General features: G+C 50.7%; 2 protein-coding genes across 4 annotated transcripts in view; one reads left to right on the plus strand and one right to left on the minus strand.

Moving 5' to 3' along the window:
* The window catches only part of LOC121094130 (dual specificity testis-specific protein kinase 2-like), a 31,902-nt gene extending 24,106 nt beyond the window's left edge, over positions 1–7,796 (plus strand). For 2 of the 3 annotated variants that reach the window (XM_040607333.1, XM_040607332.1), the window contains exons 6-9: positions 921–1,094; positions 1,684–1,767; positions 2,856–2,942; positions 4,354–7,796. In XM_040607333.1, the coding sequence (XP_040463267.1) occupies positions 921–1,094; positions 1,684–1,767; positions 2,856–2,942; positions 4,354–4,455 (447 nt within the window). In that variant the 3' untranslated portion in view covers positions 4,456–7,796. The other variant, XM_040607334.1, reaches the window with a different exon arrangement.
* A 978-nt stretch (positions 7,797–8,774) lies between these two features.
* LOC121093794 (ficolin-2-like) lies at positions 8,775–17,921 on the minus strand. The gene is made up of 9 exons (XM_040606662.1): positions 17,798–17,921; positions 16,863–16,976; positions 16,114–16,167; positions 14,906–14,941; positions 13,947–13,982; positions 12,326–12,453; positions 11,761–11,890; positions 11,079–11,213; positions 8,775–10,203 (listed from the first exon to the last, which is right to left on the minus strand). Exons 1-9 carry the CDS (start codon positions 17,874–17,876, stop codon positions 9,956–9,958), a joined length of 960 nt encoding a protein of 319 aa, XP_040462596.1. The 5' UTR covers positions 17,877–17,921; the 3' UTR covers positions 8,775–9,955.
* Between the last annotated feature and the right edge of the window lie 3,699 nt (positions 17,922–21,620).

Here is a 21,620-nt window from a genome sequence, read left to right on the forward strand (position 1 = left end):
GATGCTGGATAGGGAGTATCTCTTACAAGCCGTTTTTGCTGGCGCTCCGTGAGCTTTTTAAGAGAAACTTGAAATATCGATGAAGGTTGGCAGTAGGGAAGCCAGTCAAGTGTTACAGTCTTGAGGGACACCAGCAGAGGAATGTATCTCACCTTTGTAATCTCAGACTGGTTACTTGGCTCAGTTACTAACCATGCATCACCAGCACCAGGCAAGGGCAAGGCAAGAGCCACTCTGACCACCAGTTCCTTGCTCAGTGTGCTCTGAAGTCAGGTGAGATGTAATTTCCTGTTTGGTGGTGGCTGATGAGCTCAGGAACTTTCTAGATCTGCTGGTGGAAAGTGCTGGAGGTCCCTGCCTGTCCCTTCTGTCTTGCTGTGGTGGTTCAGCCCTGAAGGAGGTTCATCCTACAGGGATGGTGGCTGAAGATATGGGAGAGAAGTGTGTGTGCTTGCTTGAGATGTAGTTGTCAGTGAGAAGATGCCTGTCACTTCTGGTAGCTCCGTGGGAGCAGATGCTGAGGAGAAAATCCTGGGGAACCGAATGGGCTGAAACCTCTGGGATGTTGAGAAACCTTAAGATCATGTTGCAGGAATTCCTCCAGAAAGCCATGTTAGGGGAGCGTAGCCATGGGCAGCAAGAAGGGCTGTGGCTGTTACCCTGCCTGCTTTTGGCTGAGTGGCGAACAAAATCGGTGTGCACATTTTGAGGTCTCTTTCAGATAAAAACCATCTTCTTTGAAGGACTTTTCCTGGCTTCAGATGTGATCAGTCCATCCCTAACCTGCCTCACGCTCTGTGCATGCTGCCAGGATGCAGTTCTCTGGCAAGGGGAGAGCCTGTACTGGCGGGGGGTGCTGAGGGCTGGTGAGGTGCTTCCTCGCCAGACATCTCACGCCGTGCCCTGTGGGCTCCTTTCAGAACTGCCTCATTCGAGTGACGCCGCGGGGCCGTGAAGCACTGGTGACAGACTTCGGGCTGGCCAGGGAGGTGGTGGAGCTGCCGGTGAAGGACGTGGAGAGGAAGCTGTCTCTGGTGGGCTCTGCTTTCTGGATGGCTCCTGAGATGCTGCGGGGAGAGCCCTATGACCGGAAGGTATGGCACTGCGTCCCAGCGCCTTGGTCATCCTCAGAGCTCCTGAGCGAGCGCAGGAGATGTCTCCTCTGCTTGCTGACGTGTCCCAACAGCAGAAAAGCCCTTCCTTCCTTCCCCGGGAAAAGTTGCCCTGCTCCCTGGACCTTTGCTCAGTGATGCTCTGCTTAGTGACTTGGAAGTCCCTTATGTGGCCTGATTAAGTTAAATTATTAAGGAAACGGATTGCTGCTGGGGACAAACAGAGTGAAGCATCTCTGAGGAAGATGCTTGATGAGTTGCAGCCCGATGAGCCCGGTGCAGGATCTGTGGCTGGTGCCAGAGCTGTGGCAGAAGCACCAGACACATTGAACGAGCACAGGGCCAGGCTTCCTGAGGATGAGGCTGGATTCCCAGGTGGGGCAGTGGTGGTTTTGGGTGGGTTCAGAAGCCCAGAAAAAGTTTAGGGGTTTGCTGCCTCCATCTCCAGTGGGCTTTTGTGATGGGCTTTTGCGTAACTAATGGCAGGACCTTGTTGTTGGTACTCCCCTTTCTCATGCTTCGTTTCTGTGCATGCCCTGTCCCTGCTCCCACTCTCCCACCCCTCCTGCAGGTGGATGTGTTTTCCTTTGGCATTGTTCTGTGTGAAATCCTGGGCAGGATCCCAGCTGACCCTGAAGTGCTTCCCAGGACTCAGGTAATGATTCCTGCAGCCAAAACTGTTGGTGTTTTCTCCATGGTACCAGACTGTGGCATCTCTCTGGACCAGACAGCCCAGCACACACGTGTACGTATTCACACTCAGGTTTCTCTCTAGAGGTTTTGCAGTGAGGAAATCTAATCTCCACGTTTTCAGTGCACTGGAGTTCAGTGCGTCTATACTTTCAAAACTTTTTCTTTGATCAGCAATTTGAGATTAAGTACTTCTGTTTAAAGACCTTCATTCCAAATCCTTCATTTCACTTTGCCATTTCAGCTTCTCCGTTGAAGTGGCAGGTTAAACACAACTGTCATCACAAGTGTTTATTTTCAGATACATTGCAGTCAATACAGAGTTCATGTGGAAACAGTGGGCTTCCCTAAAAACATGACCTTTTTTGTTTCCACGTTTTCAGCATTTCCCTTTCCCAAAGTGGGAAGGGAAATTTTGTCCTGAACAGGGATGAAAAGTCCAGCAGGAAAACAGCAAATTGCTGCTTTCCAAGGCAGAATGCAAAGAACCTGCAGTGACTGGGGATTATTTTATGATTCTGTGAGACTGAACAGGAACTAACACTCCATCTGTGTTCACAAGATGAAGGAGAATTATGTATCAGAGACTCCAAATTCTGGAGGGACAAAGCTGTAGTTAGGGAAGCAGCTGGCTGGACCCCTTTGACTCTCAGTTGCTGTTGCAAGACCAGATTATCTGCAGCTCTTGTCCTCAGCAGCCACTGCTCAGCACCTGGTGCTGGTTCCTCTACCGGTTTCTGCTGTTGTGGCTCTTGTTGCCTTAGTCTGAGCTTTTCCAGGAGGACACATACAGCCCCAGAGGGATAGCACAAAGCAAGCAGAAGGATGCTGCAGTCTCCCAGCTCTGCTAAAGATTTACCACCTGTGCCATCCTGCCAGAGCTGATGTTGACCCAGTACCTTTGTATAGCCATCAGTAAAAACTGTGATGAAAACCCAAAAAAAGCTTTAAACCATGAGCATTTTGTGTTTTAACACTTTGAGAAGGATGAAGAGCTTTGAAAGGACTTTATAGCTGAAGTCTTGTCTACGTATTCTTTCCCTTTCCTCACAGGATTACGGCTTGGATGTTGCTGCCTTCCAAGGGATGATTGGCGAATGCCCCAAGCAGGTGATAGATCTCGCTGCCAGCTGCTGTCGGGTGAGATTCTTGCTAGCATTTTTTTTTTCCTTTGCTTTTATTGGATTTGTGTCACAGTTGTATGACAGAGACCAAAATTGTTGTGAACCCTGGAGAGCTTGCACCTGCTGCTCTCAGGGGTTCTGCCACTTGAGCTGTGAAGTGATGACATCTTCCTGGGCCAGTAATACGCTTTCATCCACCATGCAGTTTTGCCCCTAGAAGTGTTTAGTTTGTGTATTACAGCCCAAAACACCCCAAGGTCCCGCCTGTTCTCTTGGATGTTGACCCCAGAGTGGGAAGCACATTGGTGATGGTGTCCAGTCCCTCCTCAAGCCAGGCTGCAGGCAGAGGCACCTGGCTGGTCGCTTCTGGAGGGTGCTGCCTCGCCATCACCAGCCCTGGGTTACAGATAGCATCGGAGCATAGTCCTCCAACCTTTTTTGCTTTAGCGTAAAAGAAATGGTGAAAGCTGGGGCGCCTCCCCATGCTGCCCAAAGCTCTGGAAGGCAAAGCAGAAAGTAAGCATTCAAGTTAATTTCTGAAAGGAAGAGAAAACCAAAGGCAGTAATCATAAGGTAGAGATTGGAGAAGCTGGGTCATCACAATGGACCTAATTGCTGGGAACTCAAGCCAGCAAGTAGGAGTAAATCCTTGCACGGATCTCGAGGATGTGTGAATAACTTGCCCTGAATCAGAGGAGTCATTCATGTCGGCAACAGGCTTAGATGTGTGTGTGCTCAGACCCCGTACCTCTGCCAGGCAGCTTCCGAATGCCAGTCCACATAATAACGGGCTCCTGCCAGAACTGGGGCTGGTCTCTGCCTGTGTGCGATGTGTGGGGCTGGGAGTCTCTGTGCAGCCCCTCCGGCTGGCTCTGCAGCGTCAGGCAGGACGGGCAGCCCCGGGATGGGCTGGTGGGGGTGTGGGACAGGTGCCCTGGGCCATGTGCCCCACTTCGAGTACACCCTGATGGCACCGGGAGGGCTGAGGGATCACAGCCTGCTGAAGGATGAGCTGCATCGGGGAGAGAAGACAGATCCTGATTGTCATGAAAAAGCTCCGGGGATGATACATCTCCCTCCTGATGCCCACCTGCAGCCTTTCCCTGCCCCTGCACCCTTTGGGTGGGCTTTGGGATGAGCAGTTCCCGCAGCCTGGCCAGGCTGGCATGTGTGGAGCTGGTTTTCACCTTCTCACTGCCCTTGCTGGAGCTGTACCACACCGTGGGACCTGTCCTGCTGCTGCTCCTTTGCAGCAACCCAGGCCTGGATCACCACGTGGTGATGCCAGAGGGCTCCACCACCACGTGTGTCACCCACACCGGTGCTACTGGTGGGTGGATGCTGTTGCCCAGCCATGGGGGAGCCAGCAGAGCCCCCGCCTCCTGGCCTCCCAGGGTGTCCTCTTCAGCTTTCCCTTCTCCTTCCAGGTGGAAGCATTTAAGAGGCCATCTTTCTCCGAAATCCTGGATGCGTTGGAGGATGTGGCGGAGAGCCTGGAGTCTAGGAGGGACAATCAGCTTTCGGGCTGAGCTGTCTGCCTCCTGTGAAGCTTGGCAGAGAATCACCTGAACTGTAAATTAACTGTCTGGGGTGTCAGGAGTGAAGAAGGAAGATGGGGAAGGGAAGACCTAAGTGACGTGCTGGTGTTTATTTAATCATAGTCTCAGTTTCTAATTTCTTGGATGGAAAACATGGTTAAAAATGGTGAAGGGACTTACCAAGGGTATATTTTTCCTAGCTAAGATTTTTAACAGATGTAATTAGGACACCAAGCAGCCTTTGTCTGTTTGCTTGTTAAAAGCAAATGATCCTGGAGGGACCCAAATTCCCTTGAGGATGCTTTCCAAATCCCCAACAGAAACATCATCCTCTCCTGCTTCCCCACACCCAGGGCCTTCCCCTTCTCCATTCCCATGGCCTTGGGGAATCGCCTCTCGGGGGCCTGGGGTCTGTGCAGTGTGAAGGAGAGGGGCTCTGGGGTGCTTGGTGAGCCTTGGTGTCGCCTTATTTTTAAAGCCTTAAAGCACCCATCCAGCAGCCTTGCAGGAGCAGGTACCCTCTGCAAGATCTCTGGCTGGGTCTCCTGGCGTCATGCTCAGGGCACAGCCAGGCACGGAGGCATCTGGCAGGGGTTTGGAGAGTCAACCAGAGCCACCCATGGGGTGCTGACCTGTGCCAGCCGAGGTGATGGGGAGGGTGTGCCTTATTGTGATACGAACTAACTGACTAATGTCTCCTCTCAGAAAAGCTTTGTCAGACACATGTCCCAGCATCATGGCAGTCTGGGTTTCTCCCTGCTGCCCTCAACCGGGGCTCAAAGATGGAGGGGTCTGCCTCCCCCTTTCTTGTCCTGCTGCAAACACGGCAACGAGCACAGGGCCAGCAGCTTATGAGGCCAAAACAGGGAGAGCTGGGTCCAGCATCACCCAGCATGTCACCTGTTTCTCTGCCTGGTCCAGCACCCATCACCTCCTTGACAGGGTGGGACACCCTCATGGGCCCCAGGGCTCAGGCAGCCAGGAAGGGACTTGGTTTTGATACTGTGTTTTCTTCTGTGGGCCAGAGGAGGGTGCTGGGGCCGCAGATCCAAACCAGAGGTGGAAATAATAATGCCTAGAAATAGTTTGGCGTTTCAAATTAAGAGGTGAACAGTCGAGTCCCTGCCCCCAGATTGGCTGATTGCTGGGCCATTGGTCTGAAAGACATGTTCTGCTGGAACCAAAACGTTTGTGGATGTAAATAGGTGTAAAGTCTGTATAGTGGTGGAGCTGTGGCTCTGTTCTTGTAGACTGTAAGCTCTTGGAGCAAGGATCATTCATCTGTCCACCAAAAAGTATTTCAGTGTTTAGCTCAATGGGCCTTCAACCTACAGTTTGAAGGATGTTCTCCCATATATAATTGTTGACCCACCTGGGGGCCTCATCTCAAGCTCTTGGAGCTGGATTTGGTGTCACATATAGCCTGGTGTCTCTGTGCCATGGTACCTGCACAAGGGACTGTCAGTGTGCTGGGACAGAGACTTGGTGGAGAAGCACGGTGCATTTTCACCAGGGATTGTAAGGAATTGGGAGCTGGCATGAAACGCACTGAATGGCACCAGGGTCACCAGCTCAGCCACATCTCCAGGGGACATCTGCAGCTCCTCATTCCCCAGAGGTGCCATTGTGCTTTTGTGGGATACGGACTTACTTGCGTAAGAAACCTCCTGCTCGACAGTAAACTGCCCAGAAAATACCTTCATCCCAGCTGGATACTGCCAGTGGCAGGGAAGCAAAGCTTCAAGAAGTAGGAGACTGAAAATAAGGGAAACTCTTCAGCCTGAAGGAGGGAGAAGTGGCCACTTTTTGACTTGCACCAGTCTGGGGACTTTAGAGCCGTGAAGTGAAATGGACTGCAACAGCAGTGCAAACAGCACCAATGGGTGTGTGTCAGTGAGAGCCAGCCACCAGCAGCATCACAGCAATGCATTGCACAAGAACCAGAGGGTGTATATTTGCCTACCAGGAGATGGACCTGAGGAGATAACCGCAACCTCCCAGGGCTTCCCAGACTCCCCTGGGCTTCCACAGAGGAACAGGCTTGAGAACGAGGAATCCAACAGTCTGTCCTAACACCCAAGGCATTAAGGATACAAAGTCTTCCGACCACTCTGGATGAAGGATAGCTGTCCACCTCAGCTCAGTTGCTGGCTAGACACGTTGCTTTCGCAAAGTCTTTCCCCAGCCTGCCCCGTGCTGCCTGATGTGACAAGCTGGAGCCTGTTCTTCCTCTGGCCCTCCTGCACAAGAGCAGACTAAAGGCAGATCCCTCAACACGCCGACCCCTCAAACAGCCTGTGATGGGGTGAAGGTGTCTTGTTCTAGGGGCACTTCCCTGCGGAGCTGCTGCCCTGCTGGCCACCTCCTTCCCAGGACCAGCAAGGCTTGGTGCTGGCGGTGCCCTGCTGCAGACCGGGCTGATTCTTCCTCTAGTCAGACATCGGGCTCTGGTCCTGCAGAACAGCAACAGTGAGGCTGGGACACTGTCGAAAAGGTGTGTGGAGTTGCACATACTTTGGTGATGCTATGGTATGAAGGAAGATCTTTTGGGTTTTTTTATCTGCTTGGACAGAAGCAGCCTGCTCAAGGGTTAAATGGGGGGATATTTTCTGCACAGAGCACAGAGAATAGCATCAACCAGCACAGTCTGAGCTGCGATGGAGCAGAACTAGGTTCCTTCTGCGCTTGCCATGTGCCTCATCCACTCTCACAGCGCGGCCACGTGCTGGATCTCAGGTGACTGAAGGGTATTGGGTCCTTGCTGGAAGGACCTTTGGTGCCTGCTGCAGGGGCAGGTGGGACTGAGACTGTATACAGGCACAATATGGAGTAGAAAAGCCCATGCTGGGAGCGTGCAGAGAACAGTTCCAGGTCTGGGAATTTGTCTGGTGCATCTCATGGACTAAGAGTTTCTCTTCACTGGTGAGAGGTGGAGGGAGAGGTGAGCATGGGAAACCTGCTGAGATGCCCTCCAGGTACGAGCCCCTGCGCTGGAGCACAGGGTCTAGTTTCCCCACACTTCTCTGATGCAAAGTCCAAGTTAGTGGTTGAATTTCATGTCTCGGAGTCCTGGCACTGAACTGAAGTCAGTGTGACGGTGAGTGGAGGGTTTGGGCAGCACAGCAGGCTTGCCTCTGCTGGACCTGACCAGCAGCTGCCTCTTCTCCTCTCTTCCCTCTGTTGGCCGCTTGCTCCGCAGGTGCTGATGGCCTGGACCTGGCCATGCTGTGCCCCACGGGCCATGGTGTTCCCACATCCTCCATTGTGTCTTTGTTTGTTTGGTTTTATAAATGCCATTTGGGAATAAAGTCTAATGGTTCTTTTCCACATCAGCCCTGGCTGCTGTGTTTCATCATCCTGGGTCTGCTGAGTGGTGCTGCTGAAATACTGTGTTTCCAAACAACTAAACAAGCAGCTTCATGGTCTATCAGTGTAGCTGGTGTAATACACCTTCAGTTAAAAGTAATTTACAGAAGAGTCTTAGCTATGAAAGAGTGGTATTTTGAGTCCGTTGCCTTGCTGTGCCCTCAGTTTGTGGCAGGGTCAGCTGGTGTCTCAGGTCGCTCCTTTACTTAGGTTAGGTGGGCACAAAGTAACAGCAGCAGCACAAGCATCGTGCAAAGGGCATTGGGAGTCACCTTCTCCACCCCAGCAGCCCATAAGCCAAAATTCCCTCGTGCTGGAGGGGCTGCTGCCAGCCAACGGGTTACTGCATCAGCTTAGGGGATGCAGGAGAATTTTGCTCTGCAGCCAGGTCCAACCCCCTCACCTAGCACTGGTGATGGCTTGTCATACCTAACCGTTTCCTCTGTGGAGCCAGGTGGCGGTCTGGGAATATCAGCTACATGGGCTTGGGTAAACTGTTCATGATGTTCTCTTAATCCCTTTAACATCGGTGTCCTTCAGAAATGAAATATAAATGTTGGAGGTTTCTGTGTACTAAGGGAAGCGAGCTGAGGATGTCAGCACCTGCTCGTGTGTCTCTGCAGAGGGCTCTGTGGTTCTGCAGAGGTGTCTGTGGCAGCACGCTGGGCCTCTCTGAGAAGCTGGACAACAGCACCAGTGCCTGGATTGGGTGAGACACAGCTGGATGCTGTGGGACCTTGCTCCTGCTGGGGGCATATCAATCTGCCTGGGAGTAGGAGAAAAACAAAACAGAGCTCCTGGAGATAGGGAAACGACTGTGGGACTTTCAGTGTGTGCTTCTTTGCTCAGACACACGCTTTCTCATGTACCTGAAAAGGAGAAGCGAACAGGGACAGGACCTAGTGAACAGGGAGATGCAAAACCTCAGGTTTATTTCGTAGCACATTGCTGACCTGCTGTGGTGTGCTGGGTGAGCAGTTTCTTCGCTTTTCTCACTCACAGGGTTTGAATTCTGTGTTGTAGGGCTGGAGCTGCCTTGGCTGCACATCTGTGCAATAAGTGTGATAAACATAGGACAGTCAGGAACGTAACACAAATGAATACTCTGCTTCTGGTGACTGGGCTGTCCCTGCAGTGAGTTGGCAGTGAGCTCTCCCTTCCCTTTGTCAGCTGTGGGGAGGAGTCTAGGAAAAGACCCTTTAACCAGTTCTGCTAAAAGTCAAATACAACATCAACACTAACGGGATGAACTGCCTCCATCGGACAGCAGGTAGCCCATCTTCAAATACTACTGGAAACAAGGGGGAAGTGGAAGATACTGGCATGTGCTAGTGATTTACATGATGTCCACGTGTGCAAGGCTTGACTTGGGACTACTGTAGTGTCCTGGTACCACACGTGTTGCTGGACCAGCATGCACATTTTGTACCCAGCTCTTGGTCCCCAGCAGCTAAAGAAAGAGATCTGGAAAGATGCCCTGGAGGAGTGGTGGGAATTGCTGGGCAATACTATTGCGGTTCCAGGAGCTGAGGTCCCACCTGAGGTTCTGGAGCGAGTGTTGTGTGAAGCAGTGGGGAGGGAGGTAGCAGTGCTCACAGCTCTGTGCTGGAAGCTCAGTCCTTTCTATGCTGGCCTGTGTTGTGGCTCCATCACAGCCTGCAGGGAGAGAGAGGGAGTTGGGACTTCAGTGCCTGTCAGGTGGCTCTTGGGTCCAACAGAAAAAGAGGCTGTGAGAACACTGGAGGCTTCATATACTTGGATTAGGCTGAAAATTACCGGTAATTACCATATAGAGTAGTGATGTCTGAGAGCTTTACTGAGATGCAATAGCCTCACCATCACTTGGTCTTTAAATCAAGGTAACGCACTTTTCAGAAAAAAGATGCTTGAGCTCAGTCAGCATCTGTGGGGCTGCTGGAAATAATCCAAGGTGAGAGTCTGGGGCTTACAGGAGCTCAAACCAGCACCAATTTCTTCTGGTCTCTAAAAGCCTGCTCTAGGCTGAAGGCACACCCTGTAATACCCTTCCTGGTCCAAATTCGCCCTCAAACAACATCATGTTTTGTGTCTTCTCTAGGCTGTTGAGGGGCGCCTGTTGGTGCTAGTCAGACACCCTCTTGGCATGTTAAACCAGCCTGAATTTCATTTCTGTTCGCTTATGGGAGTAATGGTATTCTTTGCCCGTCTTCCAGTTTATGCCATCAGCGTAGCTGCCGTGCACTCCCAGCCAGTACATCCCGTTCAGGTTGGAGTAATGGCAGTCGTTGTACCACCATGCTCCCTTGTACTCTGTGGCACAGTTAAAGGAGCTCATGTCGTTGTCCTGGTCTGTTGTTGAAAACAGCATGTCCTTGTGGTATGATAAGGAGTCTCCTGCAGAGAGCACATGAGAAGTTACTGCAGTAGAGAGCACAAAAGGGAACCTATACGTGTCTGTGCATCACTGCAGGGCATCATTGCTGGATGCAAGGCAGGTTTTATAAATCCTGCTGTTCTCTTGGTTGCTTGGTCCTAGAGAAAGAGTATCCTGAGCTCTGCCAGGACTGCTAAAACACGTGGAGAACTTACCTATGCCTGTGAATAAAATGGGCCAGATTCTCCTCACAGTTACACAGGTGCCACTTCTTTTGCACTGCTCAGATTTCCTGCAGACGTACTGAGGTCTGGACTATCAGACAGAGTTGCAATGTACAAAGCTACATAAACCCAGAGCACTGTTATCTCAGGTGTTGTTTTCATTCATTCCTGCATGAAAAGTATTGAATTTTGCAGGGGATTTGTTTGCTTTTTTAAAGAAAAACAAAAGAATTAGACATTAAGAGGATGCAGTGCTGATGCTGCAAGTATTGAAGAGCATCCCAGCCCTGGAAATGCCAAACCTTGAGGGCAAATATTTCCTTCCAATGGAACTGAAAGCAGAACCTGGCCCAGCTGCTGCAGAGCTGTTGGGAAGGTTATGCTGGATGAGGCGCTGCTCAGGACCAAGTTCCACATTTATTGCTAAACCATGTGGCTGGGCTTGTAGGTAATGCTGTGCGTTACGCTTCTGTGGGTGATGGGTGTCCCTGTCCTTCCCAGCACCCAGAGGTCACTTGGCACCTGGTGTACCACGGCCAGTTTTAAAAAAGTGACCCAAAGTGTACGCAGCACGAGGAGTCTGCGTGATACTGCTCTGCCCTATAAATGCTGAACACTTCTGAGATGGGCTAGAAAACAGCCTTGCCCAGTGAGCTGCTGGGCTCACTTACCAGCATTTCCACCAAGGAAGTCTCCTAGCACCAGTTTGTATTTCTCAGACTCTCCTAACACTCTGAACGAAGCATACTTGGCAAAATAGTAGTTGTTTTCAAAGTCTCTCAGGTCAATGCGGAGTTCACAGGTTCCTGGAAAAGAAAGTGGACAGTAGTGGTGCAGGGCGGAGGGGGAATATGCACCTGGGTTTCTGGGTGGAGGATTTAAGGAGCCGTGAGCTAACTTGGGAGGAGCTTCCACTACTTGAGGGATTATGATTTATTTGAAATTCCTGCAGAATCTCCTGCCCTGATGATGGCTTTCTGGTGAAGCACCTTTTCGGATCTGATCTTGGGTGGTCATGGGCACTGAGAACTGCATGCCCAGGCACCCTGCACACAACCGTGACTCCAAGGCTGTGTATGAACAAGACGATTGCCATCACAGCTACACCTAGTAGGAAGATGTGTTGGTCTGTCTCCAGGAGAGGTCATGCAACCAGCTCATTATCTTCCCTGGCTTCAAGATTGCCTTTTTTTTTTTTTTTTTTTAAAGTGCAGTGTCCTGGGCAGCAGGAACCTGGACACTGTTTAACTGCTGGGACCTCAGGGAGCTGCAGGAAGCTCCGATTCCTTTAATGCCTGAGTGTGGTACGGGGTTAAACTCAGGACCCCAGCCGGGGATGGAGGCAGACCTTACCCAGTGAGGTGAGGAAGTGGATGTTGTCATTCCCCAGCCAAAACTCTGTCAGCTGGTTGCCAAAACCTCGTTTGTATGAATCCCAACCTCGCAAGAAGTTCACTGACCCATCCCAGCGCCTCTGGAAAACCTGCAGGAAAGGAGAGTTTCAGTTTTGCCAGGGCACCCCCTCCCCACCAAAAGCATCTGCAGTGCCCAGGTGGCACAGCCACCCCACCCCGCCCCACCCCCCCAGCAAATGCTCCCCCTGCATCAGGACACTCCTGTGGGTCTCTGGGGACCAAACCCCAGGGGAATCCCTCACTCACTTATCTCGTCCACCTGCCCTTGGAAATGAGGAGGAAATTATTTGCTGATTTAAGTGGGGAGTGGGTCTGTGGTGCTCAGCCTGCTCCCAGAGACATTCCCAGGAGCATCCCCTGCATCCACAGGGATTCATGCAGGCTTGCTGTCTCCTCAGTGCGTGTTTTCCTCCCTTTTTGTTTCTATTTCGGTGCCATCCTTTGCAGCCCAAATAAAAATCACTATAGGGACATAGAAACCTCCCTTTGCTCATCCTACTCACAATCCATCCTCCGCCATCCGTGTCCATGTCACAGAAGACAGTGGTGGCATTGCAGCCTTGTGGGTAGATGGTGTACCAGCCGCTCAGGTTCTTCCCTTTCCCCAACAGCTCTTGGCAGTTCCTGGCTTCTGTACAAGTCAGGGAAAGAGATCAAGCGGAAAGAGTTATAACATGCCCACTGTATTCAGGGGGCACGTCAGCCACATGCCCCAAGTAGGAGACTTGGAGCCCTTCAGCCTCCCAGCTGGCTCTTTGCACTGCAGAACTCTGGTGCACACCTCCTGGGAGCCAAACCCCACTGCAGTTTCTGAATCCAAACATCACAGGGGAGATGGGCACCTGCTAAGAGATGGTCTGAGGTGCTCAGACTCCTCTCATCTGCCATGACTCTTTTGGGCTTCTGGGTGGAGGAGCTGCTCTGAGCAGGATGACAAAGTCATGATCCAGGCTCAGGAATGTATGGGGGCACAGGGAGTGTGTGGGTAGTTGGCAGCAAAGGAGTGGTGACACAGAAAAACACTTACCTGTAATACAGAAAACAGCGTTCAGATCATCCTCTGTGGACTGGACAGACGGTACTTTTGTATATATACACATATATGATATATAAATGTATTTTTCTTCCCCAAAACTAGACCTGATGACAGAAGCTCAGATTCACAGATGCCGAAGGACTGACTGAAGCGGTCACTATCAGACATCCCAGCTTCCAGCTGCATCTGTGGCTTTCAGAGGGGAAAGCCTTGGGAGCTGATCTGAGGCAGCGGTGGTGGCAGTGCAGGCGTCTGAGCGTGCTGTATTTGATGAGCGGACGCACAGCTGTACCAGGCTGTCTTGTGGGCATGGGCATCCTTCCTAATGAAGGGATGGTCCTGGACTTGGCCTCCTCTCATTAGTCAAATAGTTTTACATGCCCAGGAAACATAAGGGCAAAGGAGTGCCTGGGGCAGCATGGGGTCAGTCCAGGAGCATCCCAGACTCCCTCTTCCAGGCGTTACAGCAGCTCTGATCTGCCCAAGCCTCTGCGTGTGACTGTGACCTTACGGCATTCAAGTGTAGCCAAAGCAGGTTGTAGCTCTGCTTTGGTTGTAGCTCATGGAGACAGACAGTTCAACTGAAGTTTTTCCTTCCTTCTTTCCTTCCCTTTCCTTCCCTTTCCTTCCCTCCCCCAATGAATAAATTAATCTGAGCGCCGTCACACACATGAACACTGTGTCTACTGAATCTGCTACTACAAGCAGGATGGTATAACTGTCTTTGAAGTAGCAGCATGTCTATAGAGGTGTTTCTAGTGGTTTCATCTTGGAAACCAGGACACTGAGGCTCTCAAAACCCAAGGCAGATCTCCTCCAGGACACACAGAGGGCAGGTGATGTGCAGTGTGTTCGGAGGACAGGACTTTCCTGGCCTGGCTGGATTACAGAGTAGACACAGAGAAGCTGCATGTGGCTCTGAGAAGCAAATAGGCTAACAGTGATATTTCCTTATTCTGTCTTTCATTGTCACTCTGAATTTGGGGTTTTTTACTGCCATGTCCTGACTTCTGGTGCAGGGAGTCCCACCACCATCTATCTGCTCTGTGAAGCCAATGGTGGCATGAAGGAGCTAGGACGAAACTCACCCCATGTTTCTGGAAATCCGGGCTCTCCTTTTATTCCTGTTAGACAAACAACACCATCAATTGCTCTGCCAGGGAGGTGGGACACATTATAGATGCACAAGAAGCAGCAGCCTTGCCCCTCTTGGATTGTTGTACCTGGCATGATGTATTTTCCTCTGACATCTGATTTGGGTTTAGGAGGTCTAAATGGCCAGACTGACACAAAATGTGTCTCTGTTGGACCTGACTGCTCTGCCTGCTGCTGGCCAGCCCACCGAGCTGGGTACCGACGCTTTGTGCCAGTTAGTCCCATCGGTCCGGGACATGTAGGAATGGGAAGGAGGAGGCAACGCACCTGCGGGAAGGCAGGGTCAATTGTTTGCTGCTGGCAGAGGACTTTAGTCAGTGGTTTGGGAGCAGCTGTACCAGCTGGAGCAAATGTGCTGAACCAGCAGCTATGACAAGCCAAGCTCCTGTGTGGGAAGTTGCAGCGCAGCCAGTGCTCAGCGCTGGGTGCCAGCAGCCCTTGCGTGCAGGATGACAGCAGCAGGAACTAAAACCTTGTTTTCCCTCCAGCCTATTGCTGGTAGAGAGGTATGTTCTTCTGACATCTGAGTCTCTACCTGCTGCCATAGCACGGGAATGCCAGAGGTCTGCCCAAATCTGGCTGGTCCATCAGGCTGGGGCGTGTGAAGCCCTGTAGGTTCTGTAGCTGATGGTGCTGTGCAGCAGCATCATGGCCCCAAGCTGGGGACAGCCCCTGTTGCTGAACAGCTGGTTTGGGAGAGGGGCTTACACCACCCACGCCAGGGCTGAGCCTATGATGGGGCACAACTGTCATCAAACAGTCCCATCCAGTACCTGGTGGGTACTTTAATTTCTCTGTAGTTGCTCCCACTTGGTGTGTTGTTCCAGAACAGCACAGGGTGGAAGTTTAACTAACCCAGCTCACAGGATAAATTCAGTGCAGCATGATTTACCTTGTGGTCCTGGGAAGCCAGGATCTCCAGCTGCTCCTGCAAAAGACAAGAGGAAAACGCTCATCACAGATGATTCAACGGGAGTGAATTACTTGGCTCCCCAAGCGGCTGCTCCAGCCTGTCCATATGTCCCAAATGTACAGGAGAGGCTGTCAAGTGGTGCAAAGCCACAGTGTCCCAGCTGGTGCTGCCACCCCGGCCTGGCTGCTCTCCGGGTCAGCAGCATCTCTCGGGAAGCGCAGGAAGAGGATACAGGGCAGAGAGAGAACTGCTGCTCCATCTGCTGGAGTGTATGGGGGGTTCACCGCTCCAGCTCCGCGACTTTTTTAGGGGCTTTTTGTTTTTAGCCAGGCACCTGTGAGATTTTGGGCAATAGCTGCTTTTGCAGTGGGTTCATCCATCTCCTCTGAGGTTTCAGCTGAGATCTTTCACTTTCTTGGATGCTTTTGGCCAGGAAATAATGGCTACCTATTCAGCATGCAAAGGGGCCGTTTTCCCAGCTAGTCAGTGCACCAGTGCTCAGTTCCTGGGTGCCACCTTGTTCTGCAAACTAGTTTATTTAGAAGTGACACTTTTTCAATGTTTGCAGCACACAGATCCTGCTGAAGACCTTAAGTACAGCCTGGATGGAATGAAAGCCAATGCCTCAGCAGACATCTTCCTCTTTTCTGGGGCTCATCTCGTTGCAAATGAACGCCCATTCCCTCCTTGCTTCACCCTACACTAGCTGTTTCTTGGGGGTCTGTTCCCACTCTTGTGGTCAAGTGGGCTACAGTGGCATCACATGCTGAGTCCAGGGCTGGAGGCTGCTGGAAGCACTCAGCATCGTGTCTCTGCATCATGCCTCCTGCACCCCAAAGCTCCTCAGAGAGCCATTTGGGCAGGTTTGTCATGGTGGAAGAAGGTTAATGCGGGAGTAAGGAATGGGGAGAGGTCTTATTTTAGAGGGCTGGTAAGGATCAGTGGAGAATTTTGAGAAGAAGAGTAGTACCTCCCTCTGATGAGTGTGGTCCGACTCAAGGACACTATTTCTAGTACTCACCCCACGCAAGATCCAGCCCCCCAAATCCTGCTTTGCCTATGCTATTTCAGTTCTGTTTCTTCAACTATGACCAGCTCTGCAGTTCATCTCTGTAGACCCAATTTCCCAGTGCATGTCCTGAACTTGGGTAGATTTATGGGTTCAAGTTGAATATGCTGTGTATTACCTTTGGCACCAGTTGGTCCTGTTTTCCCAGGAAGTCCCTGGGCTCCCATTTCTCCTGCAAGGAAGGACTCAGTTTATATGTGCACATTGCAAATTGGCCAGGGGGGATACAATGCAGAAGCCCAGGGAAACAAGGAAGCTGGGTTTTGTTAATTAGATTTAATCTTGCAATGTATCTTACTCCTTCTCTCCTGTTGAAGCTACACTACACTGGTCCTGCCAATGTAAGTCCTAATTTGCAGTTCACATATGAAATCCTATGAGCTCTGTACTTCTTGGAGCCAGTCCATGGATTTTGCTGCAGTGGATCTGCTCCCTCTGCTAACGTGATTCGCCTTCTCTATGAGTTGGCTATGAAAACCCTGAAGGACCCCCATCTCCCTTGCTTCCTGGGGTAGGGAGTGCCAGTACAGTTCCCAAACTGTCCCCTGGTAGACATGCAGGAGCATCACAGCCTCCCTCCCACTCAGACTGTTCAATAAAGACTCAGAAAATAAATGGATGTTTTTGTTGTAGAAGAAACCACCCAGGACCACTTCACACTTGTGACAGGACTCAGGGAAAAAAAGATGAGACCATGCGTACCAGCACATCTCTAGATGGGTTATATCCTGCTCCTATTTGACCCTCCAACTGCACACAGAAGCCAGGGCCAGGCCAGCCACTGCTCCAGCCCAGCTTGCTTCCCCTACCCAAAGCAACAACGCCATCTCACATCACAGTGCTCATCGCTAGCGTTTGGGCTCTCACCTTTTGCTCCTGGGAGACCTGGTTCTCCTTTTGGGCCAGAGGCACCTGGGATCCCTGGGCATCCTTGGAGAACAGCAAGCCGGTCAGCATCACCCAGTCCCACTATTCTCACCTCTAAGGAAATGAAGAAAGTCTTTGTGTAGATTCTTAGGGCTCGAAAATGTCTTGGAGAGGAATCTGAACCCTCTGGACTTGAGGAACAGTGCAAGCAAAAGCAATGAGGGTGGGAGTTTGCAGGTGTTGTATGGATTAACAGATGGCATTGAGGATCTTACATATTAGAGGAGCTAGATACTGAATCTCTGGTTTCAGGGGAGTTCAGTGGGAGAGGAGGCTGTTATATATGACATTACGTGCATGACAAAAAGACTGTAGCTCAATAAAACAAAAGCTGAGAGGTGCCCTGGGGGGAATTGACAGCAGAGTAAGTGACATTGACCGATCTGTGGACAGTAAAGGCTCTACTAAATTTCCTGTCAGCAGGACAGTTTGAAATTGTCCCTATTGCCTTCCCAAGGAATACAGACAGAAAGCTGTGTTGTGCAGCATCCCCAAGCTGCCAGGGTGCCCAGCACCCAGCAAGCACTTGACCCATCCTTTGCATTGCTCTGCCCCCTTTAGTAACTGGGCCAAGGCACCAAGAACAAAAACCCCTTAACCAGGATAAAAAATCTCGACTGGGACAGCCTGTTCCTGGAGATCCCACTGGTGAGTAAGGAAGGATGTTACACCTTTGGCTGGAGCCAGCAGTTTTGTAAAATGGTTGCTGAGACTTCAGCCTCCCCCTTACCTTCCTCCCACTTGCAGCTGAAATAAAAAAAGCATAGAAGGAAAAAAATCATATATCCCCTCCCTTGCCCAAGCTCCTTGAGTTATAGAGGGTGATGAAACAGGCTGTCTCAGTAGGATGGCAGCAGGATCTGTGCCCCACTCACCTGGGCAGGTGTCCTGGGTATCACAAATAGTTGCTGTTAGGCTGAGTAGTGCCAGGAGGATTGTGGCTGCCCTCCCCATGGCTGGCACTGCTGTCTGCTCTCTGTGCAGCTCCCCTCATCCACGTCCCAGGCGCTGTGGTTAGCATTGACCCATCTAAGCTTTTTATACCAAACAAAAAACCCAGTACAAGCTCCACCTCTGCGCTTGCCCACTGCCTGCTCTCGGGTCTGGGACTCTGGCTGGGTGTCCAGCTGTTTCCCAAACATGCCACTTTCCACAATTCTGATAGGCAAATTCTTGTCCGGCTGCCCCAGCCTTCCTTGTCTCCATCCTCTGCAAATTTTGGATGCCCTTCTCCTCCTGTATTGTATTTCTATGGGAAACGAACCAGCAAAAACATTGGTTTAGCTAAGTGCAGACAGCTTCCCTCATCCTGCCTGATAGTGGCCCTTTACAAAGAGCAGAGCTTACCATGTATATGGGGAAACTAAGGCACTTGGAGTCGAAAAGCCCAAGGTCAGCTGAGGCCACTGGCAGACAGAAGCCACACAGCCTGGCTCATGCTCCAATGCTCTGCCTCCCAGGCAGCCCAGGGTTACTCTGCAATTCTTCAAACAGAGGTATCAGTTTATTTCCAGGACTGATGTGGAGTTAAAACTCCATGTTTCCAAGCAAGGTTAGGTGGGCAGAGCATATCTGATTTTTTTTTTCCTCCACCTGCTTTTTTTCTCCAGTCTCTTTATTGTAATAGTGAGCAGGAATTCTGTTTTGCTTTGCTGTTGCTGTCTCCTGTGCTCTGCTTTTTTGTGGCACCATTACTAGAAGTCCAAACTGCCTCACTAAGTTTGACCCCCATGTTACTTTCAGACACTGAGCCTGTAAAGTTTATTAATTTTAGCAGAGGACAGAAAATAAAGGTGTTTTTTTCTCCTTATTGTTGCATCCTAGTTCAGAGAAGACTGTGATTTCTTGGAGTCTTTCCCAGCAGAGCATCAGAGGCAGAACATAGCTCACCCTCAAGCACTTGCTTCTATCATGAGGTCCCTGTAACATCCCAAATTCCAATTATTTGCAGCTTGCTTTAAGGTTAAGCAAATGGGAGAAGGCAGGGGAGAAATAAGTATTTGGTTGTCACTTAAATTCTGTGTCCCCTAAATAGCCCATACATATACTCATATACACATTCTTATACATATTCATATATGCATGCACATAAAATAATAATCCAGTAGATATTGTGATTATTGCTATTCCAGAGAACCAGTTCTGGCAGGGGATTACACCTGCACACCTTGCTTTCCTGCAACCATCTGAAAATAGCACAGGGAAATCAGAGGGGTTGTGATCAGTCCGGTTGCATTCAAGTTCAGGTTTTGCTTTACATGGGAAAAAGTACCTGTCTCGTCCGCGGCAAGCGCACATCCAGTTCTGGGGGTGAAATGAGAGCAGCTTCTTTCTTCAGCCTTTCAGAAGGGAAAAAGGATGAGCAGGTGCCTCTGAGCTGCTAGGGAGGGAGAAGTCTCTGCAGGGCAGCTGTAGGGTGACTGGTGCACCCCACTTCTCTCATCTGTGCAGCCTGTGCTACCCACCTGGGATGGGCTTGTGTGTGTCCCATGGGGCAGGTGAAGATGGAGCACCAGCACCCAGCACCAAGAAGCCTTCTCCCACCCAGCGCCTTGTATCCTGTGCTCTGTGCCTGGAAATGGCTGCAACACCTTGTTCCAACTACCTGGAGGTAAAAGCTGCTGCTCTCAGCTTTTTGCCTTGGTAAATCACTCCAAAAGGCAATAGCCTTGCAGATTACCCCATTGTAACAGTCTCTCAAAGGCTCCTGGTTAGATCTGTCCTGCCAAGGAGAAAAAAAACCCAACTGGGTTTGCCCAGGTTTTCCCAGTTGCTCCATGAGCAGGGGTCCAGCTCTGGGTTGGGCTGAGAACACACGTTGTGGGAGCATCTGTGATCTCTCTGCCCAGTTCTGATGCATCCCTTTAGATGTTACCAGCTGCAGGTTCCACCCAGCTTGGGGGACACCTGGAGATGTCACCCCACTGCCATCTGAGGACAGCAGCAGTGTCCTTGTGAATGCAGATACTTTTGGGAGCAGGGGGGAAACTGACAATGAACCAGCTTAGTCCAAAGTAGGTCAGGCCCCCGAGGGTAGATTTTGAAATTGGCTCAGTGATCAATATGTCCTTAATCGCTTTTTCTCATCCCAGGACCCAGTGAAGATGGCAGAGGCCTGATCTTTTACACCATCAGCCATCCTTTTTTCTGTGTAGATTCTCCTTTGATCCCTGGGAAATGTCCTCTGTGAGTCTCAAAAGTCTGGGATCACTTTGGGGATGAGAAAACAAGAATTTTGAGCACACTGGGTGAATGGGGAGTACCTCTGAACACTGTGACCCATCGCTTACCTCTAGAGACACAAATGCCAAGAGTGAAGTCCCCAGAACTGAACTGATCTGCAAATCCCCAAGAAATTCAGCTTAGCAAATCAAAAGGCACAACCAGATGGCAGAAGAGCTTCAAAAAGTTCCTGTGGGAGCATCATAACTGTGTATAACAGGGGATTTAGCACTGATTCATGCAAAATTGTAGGTGAAATCCTGGCTCCTGCTGGGATCCTGGGCTTTTGCTGCCACCAGGATGCTAGAGCTCTGCAGGGAGGATGGCAAGAGCTGCAAAAGCTTTAAGTACCCGAAATAATAGGCAGCAAGCCCCAGGGATTGTGTTCCTCTGCTCTGTGCTAACGCACGAACACTGCCACGGAACTCCTAAAGCTGTGAGAAGGGCAGGCAGTTGGCACTGGGGAACCAGGAGGAAAACTGTGACAGATCTGACTTTAAGTGATGTGAAATAAGAGTTTGCTCGGGAGTTGGCACCATTGCAGGTGTTCATGGGGAGCTTCCATGTGCTTTGGAGACTTGCCTTGCGGGGATAGGAGTGATGTCAACCTGCAGGGGTAGGTTATCATCCAAAGCAACAAGGAAAGATGTTCTTCAGCTTAGCCTTTTGAGGGCTATCCTGTTTATAGCTCTTCACTCTGCGCAAATAACATTTTCAGGGTTTTTTTTTGATGAACACTTATATTTCCGAGCGACAATTTCCTCAACCCATAACTAGTCTTAGTATCTATGGTGGGGACATTTGCCCAAGCTAAGCCAGCATTTTTTTTCAAAAGCTGTTCCTTAGTTTTCCCTTTCTGCTTCTGGGTTTTGTGAACATACGGCGCCTTGGAGTGCCCGAGCCCCTCAGTCCTAAGAGCTCTGCTGCACATTTCACTTGTCCTTACTACAAAATACGTTCCAAGAGGTTCCTGAGGCTCCAAAAAGGCACAGGTAATTGGTAGAGTTTCTAAAGACAGCTTGCCCCCCCACTCACCCCTTGGGTTTCACATGCTGCACTGCTGAACGAAGTTTCACTCTTTGTTTTCCCAGGGCAGATTCAACGGAAGGTCCTGGCTGTGAGGAGCTCAGGCTGCTGGTTTCACTGGTTCTGACTGGCGCCCACAGACTGTTCCTGCTGGGCAGAGCAAAGCCAACCTTCCCATAGCTGGTGCTGGCTGTAGCATGTTTTTAACACCAGGCAGCCTGGCAGCACAGTGATTTATGGACACAGAGCACCGAACCTGCATCTAGGGGCTCCTTCCCCACACTTCCATACACTGATTTTGGGGCACAGCAGTTTCTGAATTTTGAGACCCAATTAGAATAAGTGTCTATCAGTTATTGCACAGCAGCTGCACACCTTGCTGAACCTTTGGTTTAGCATCTGCTTGGTTTCCTCTAGGAGGTGGTGTTAAGCCTTTGCTTAATTCTCTTT

This window comes from Falco naumanni, chromosome 9 (assembly GCF_017639655.2).
Source record: "Falco naumanni isolate bFalNau1 chromosome 9, bFalNau1.pat, whole genome shotgun sequence".
Taxonomy (NCBI): domain Eukaryota; kingdom Metazoa; phylum Chordata; class Aves; order Falconiformes; family Falconidae; genus Falco; species Falco naumanni.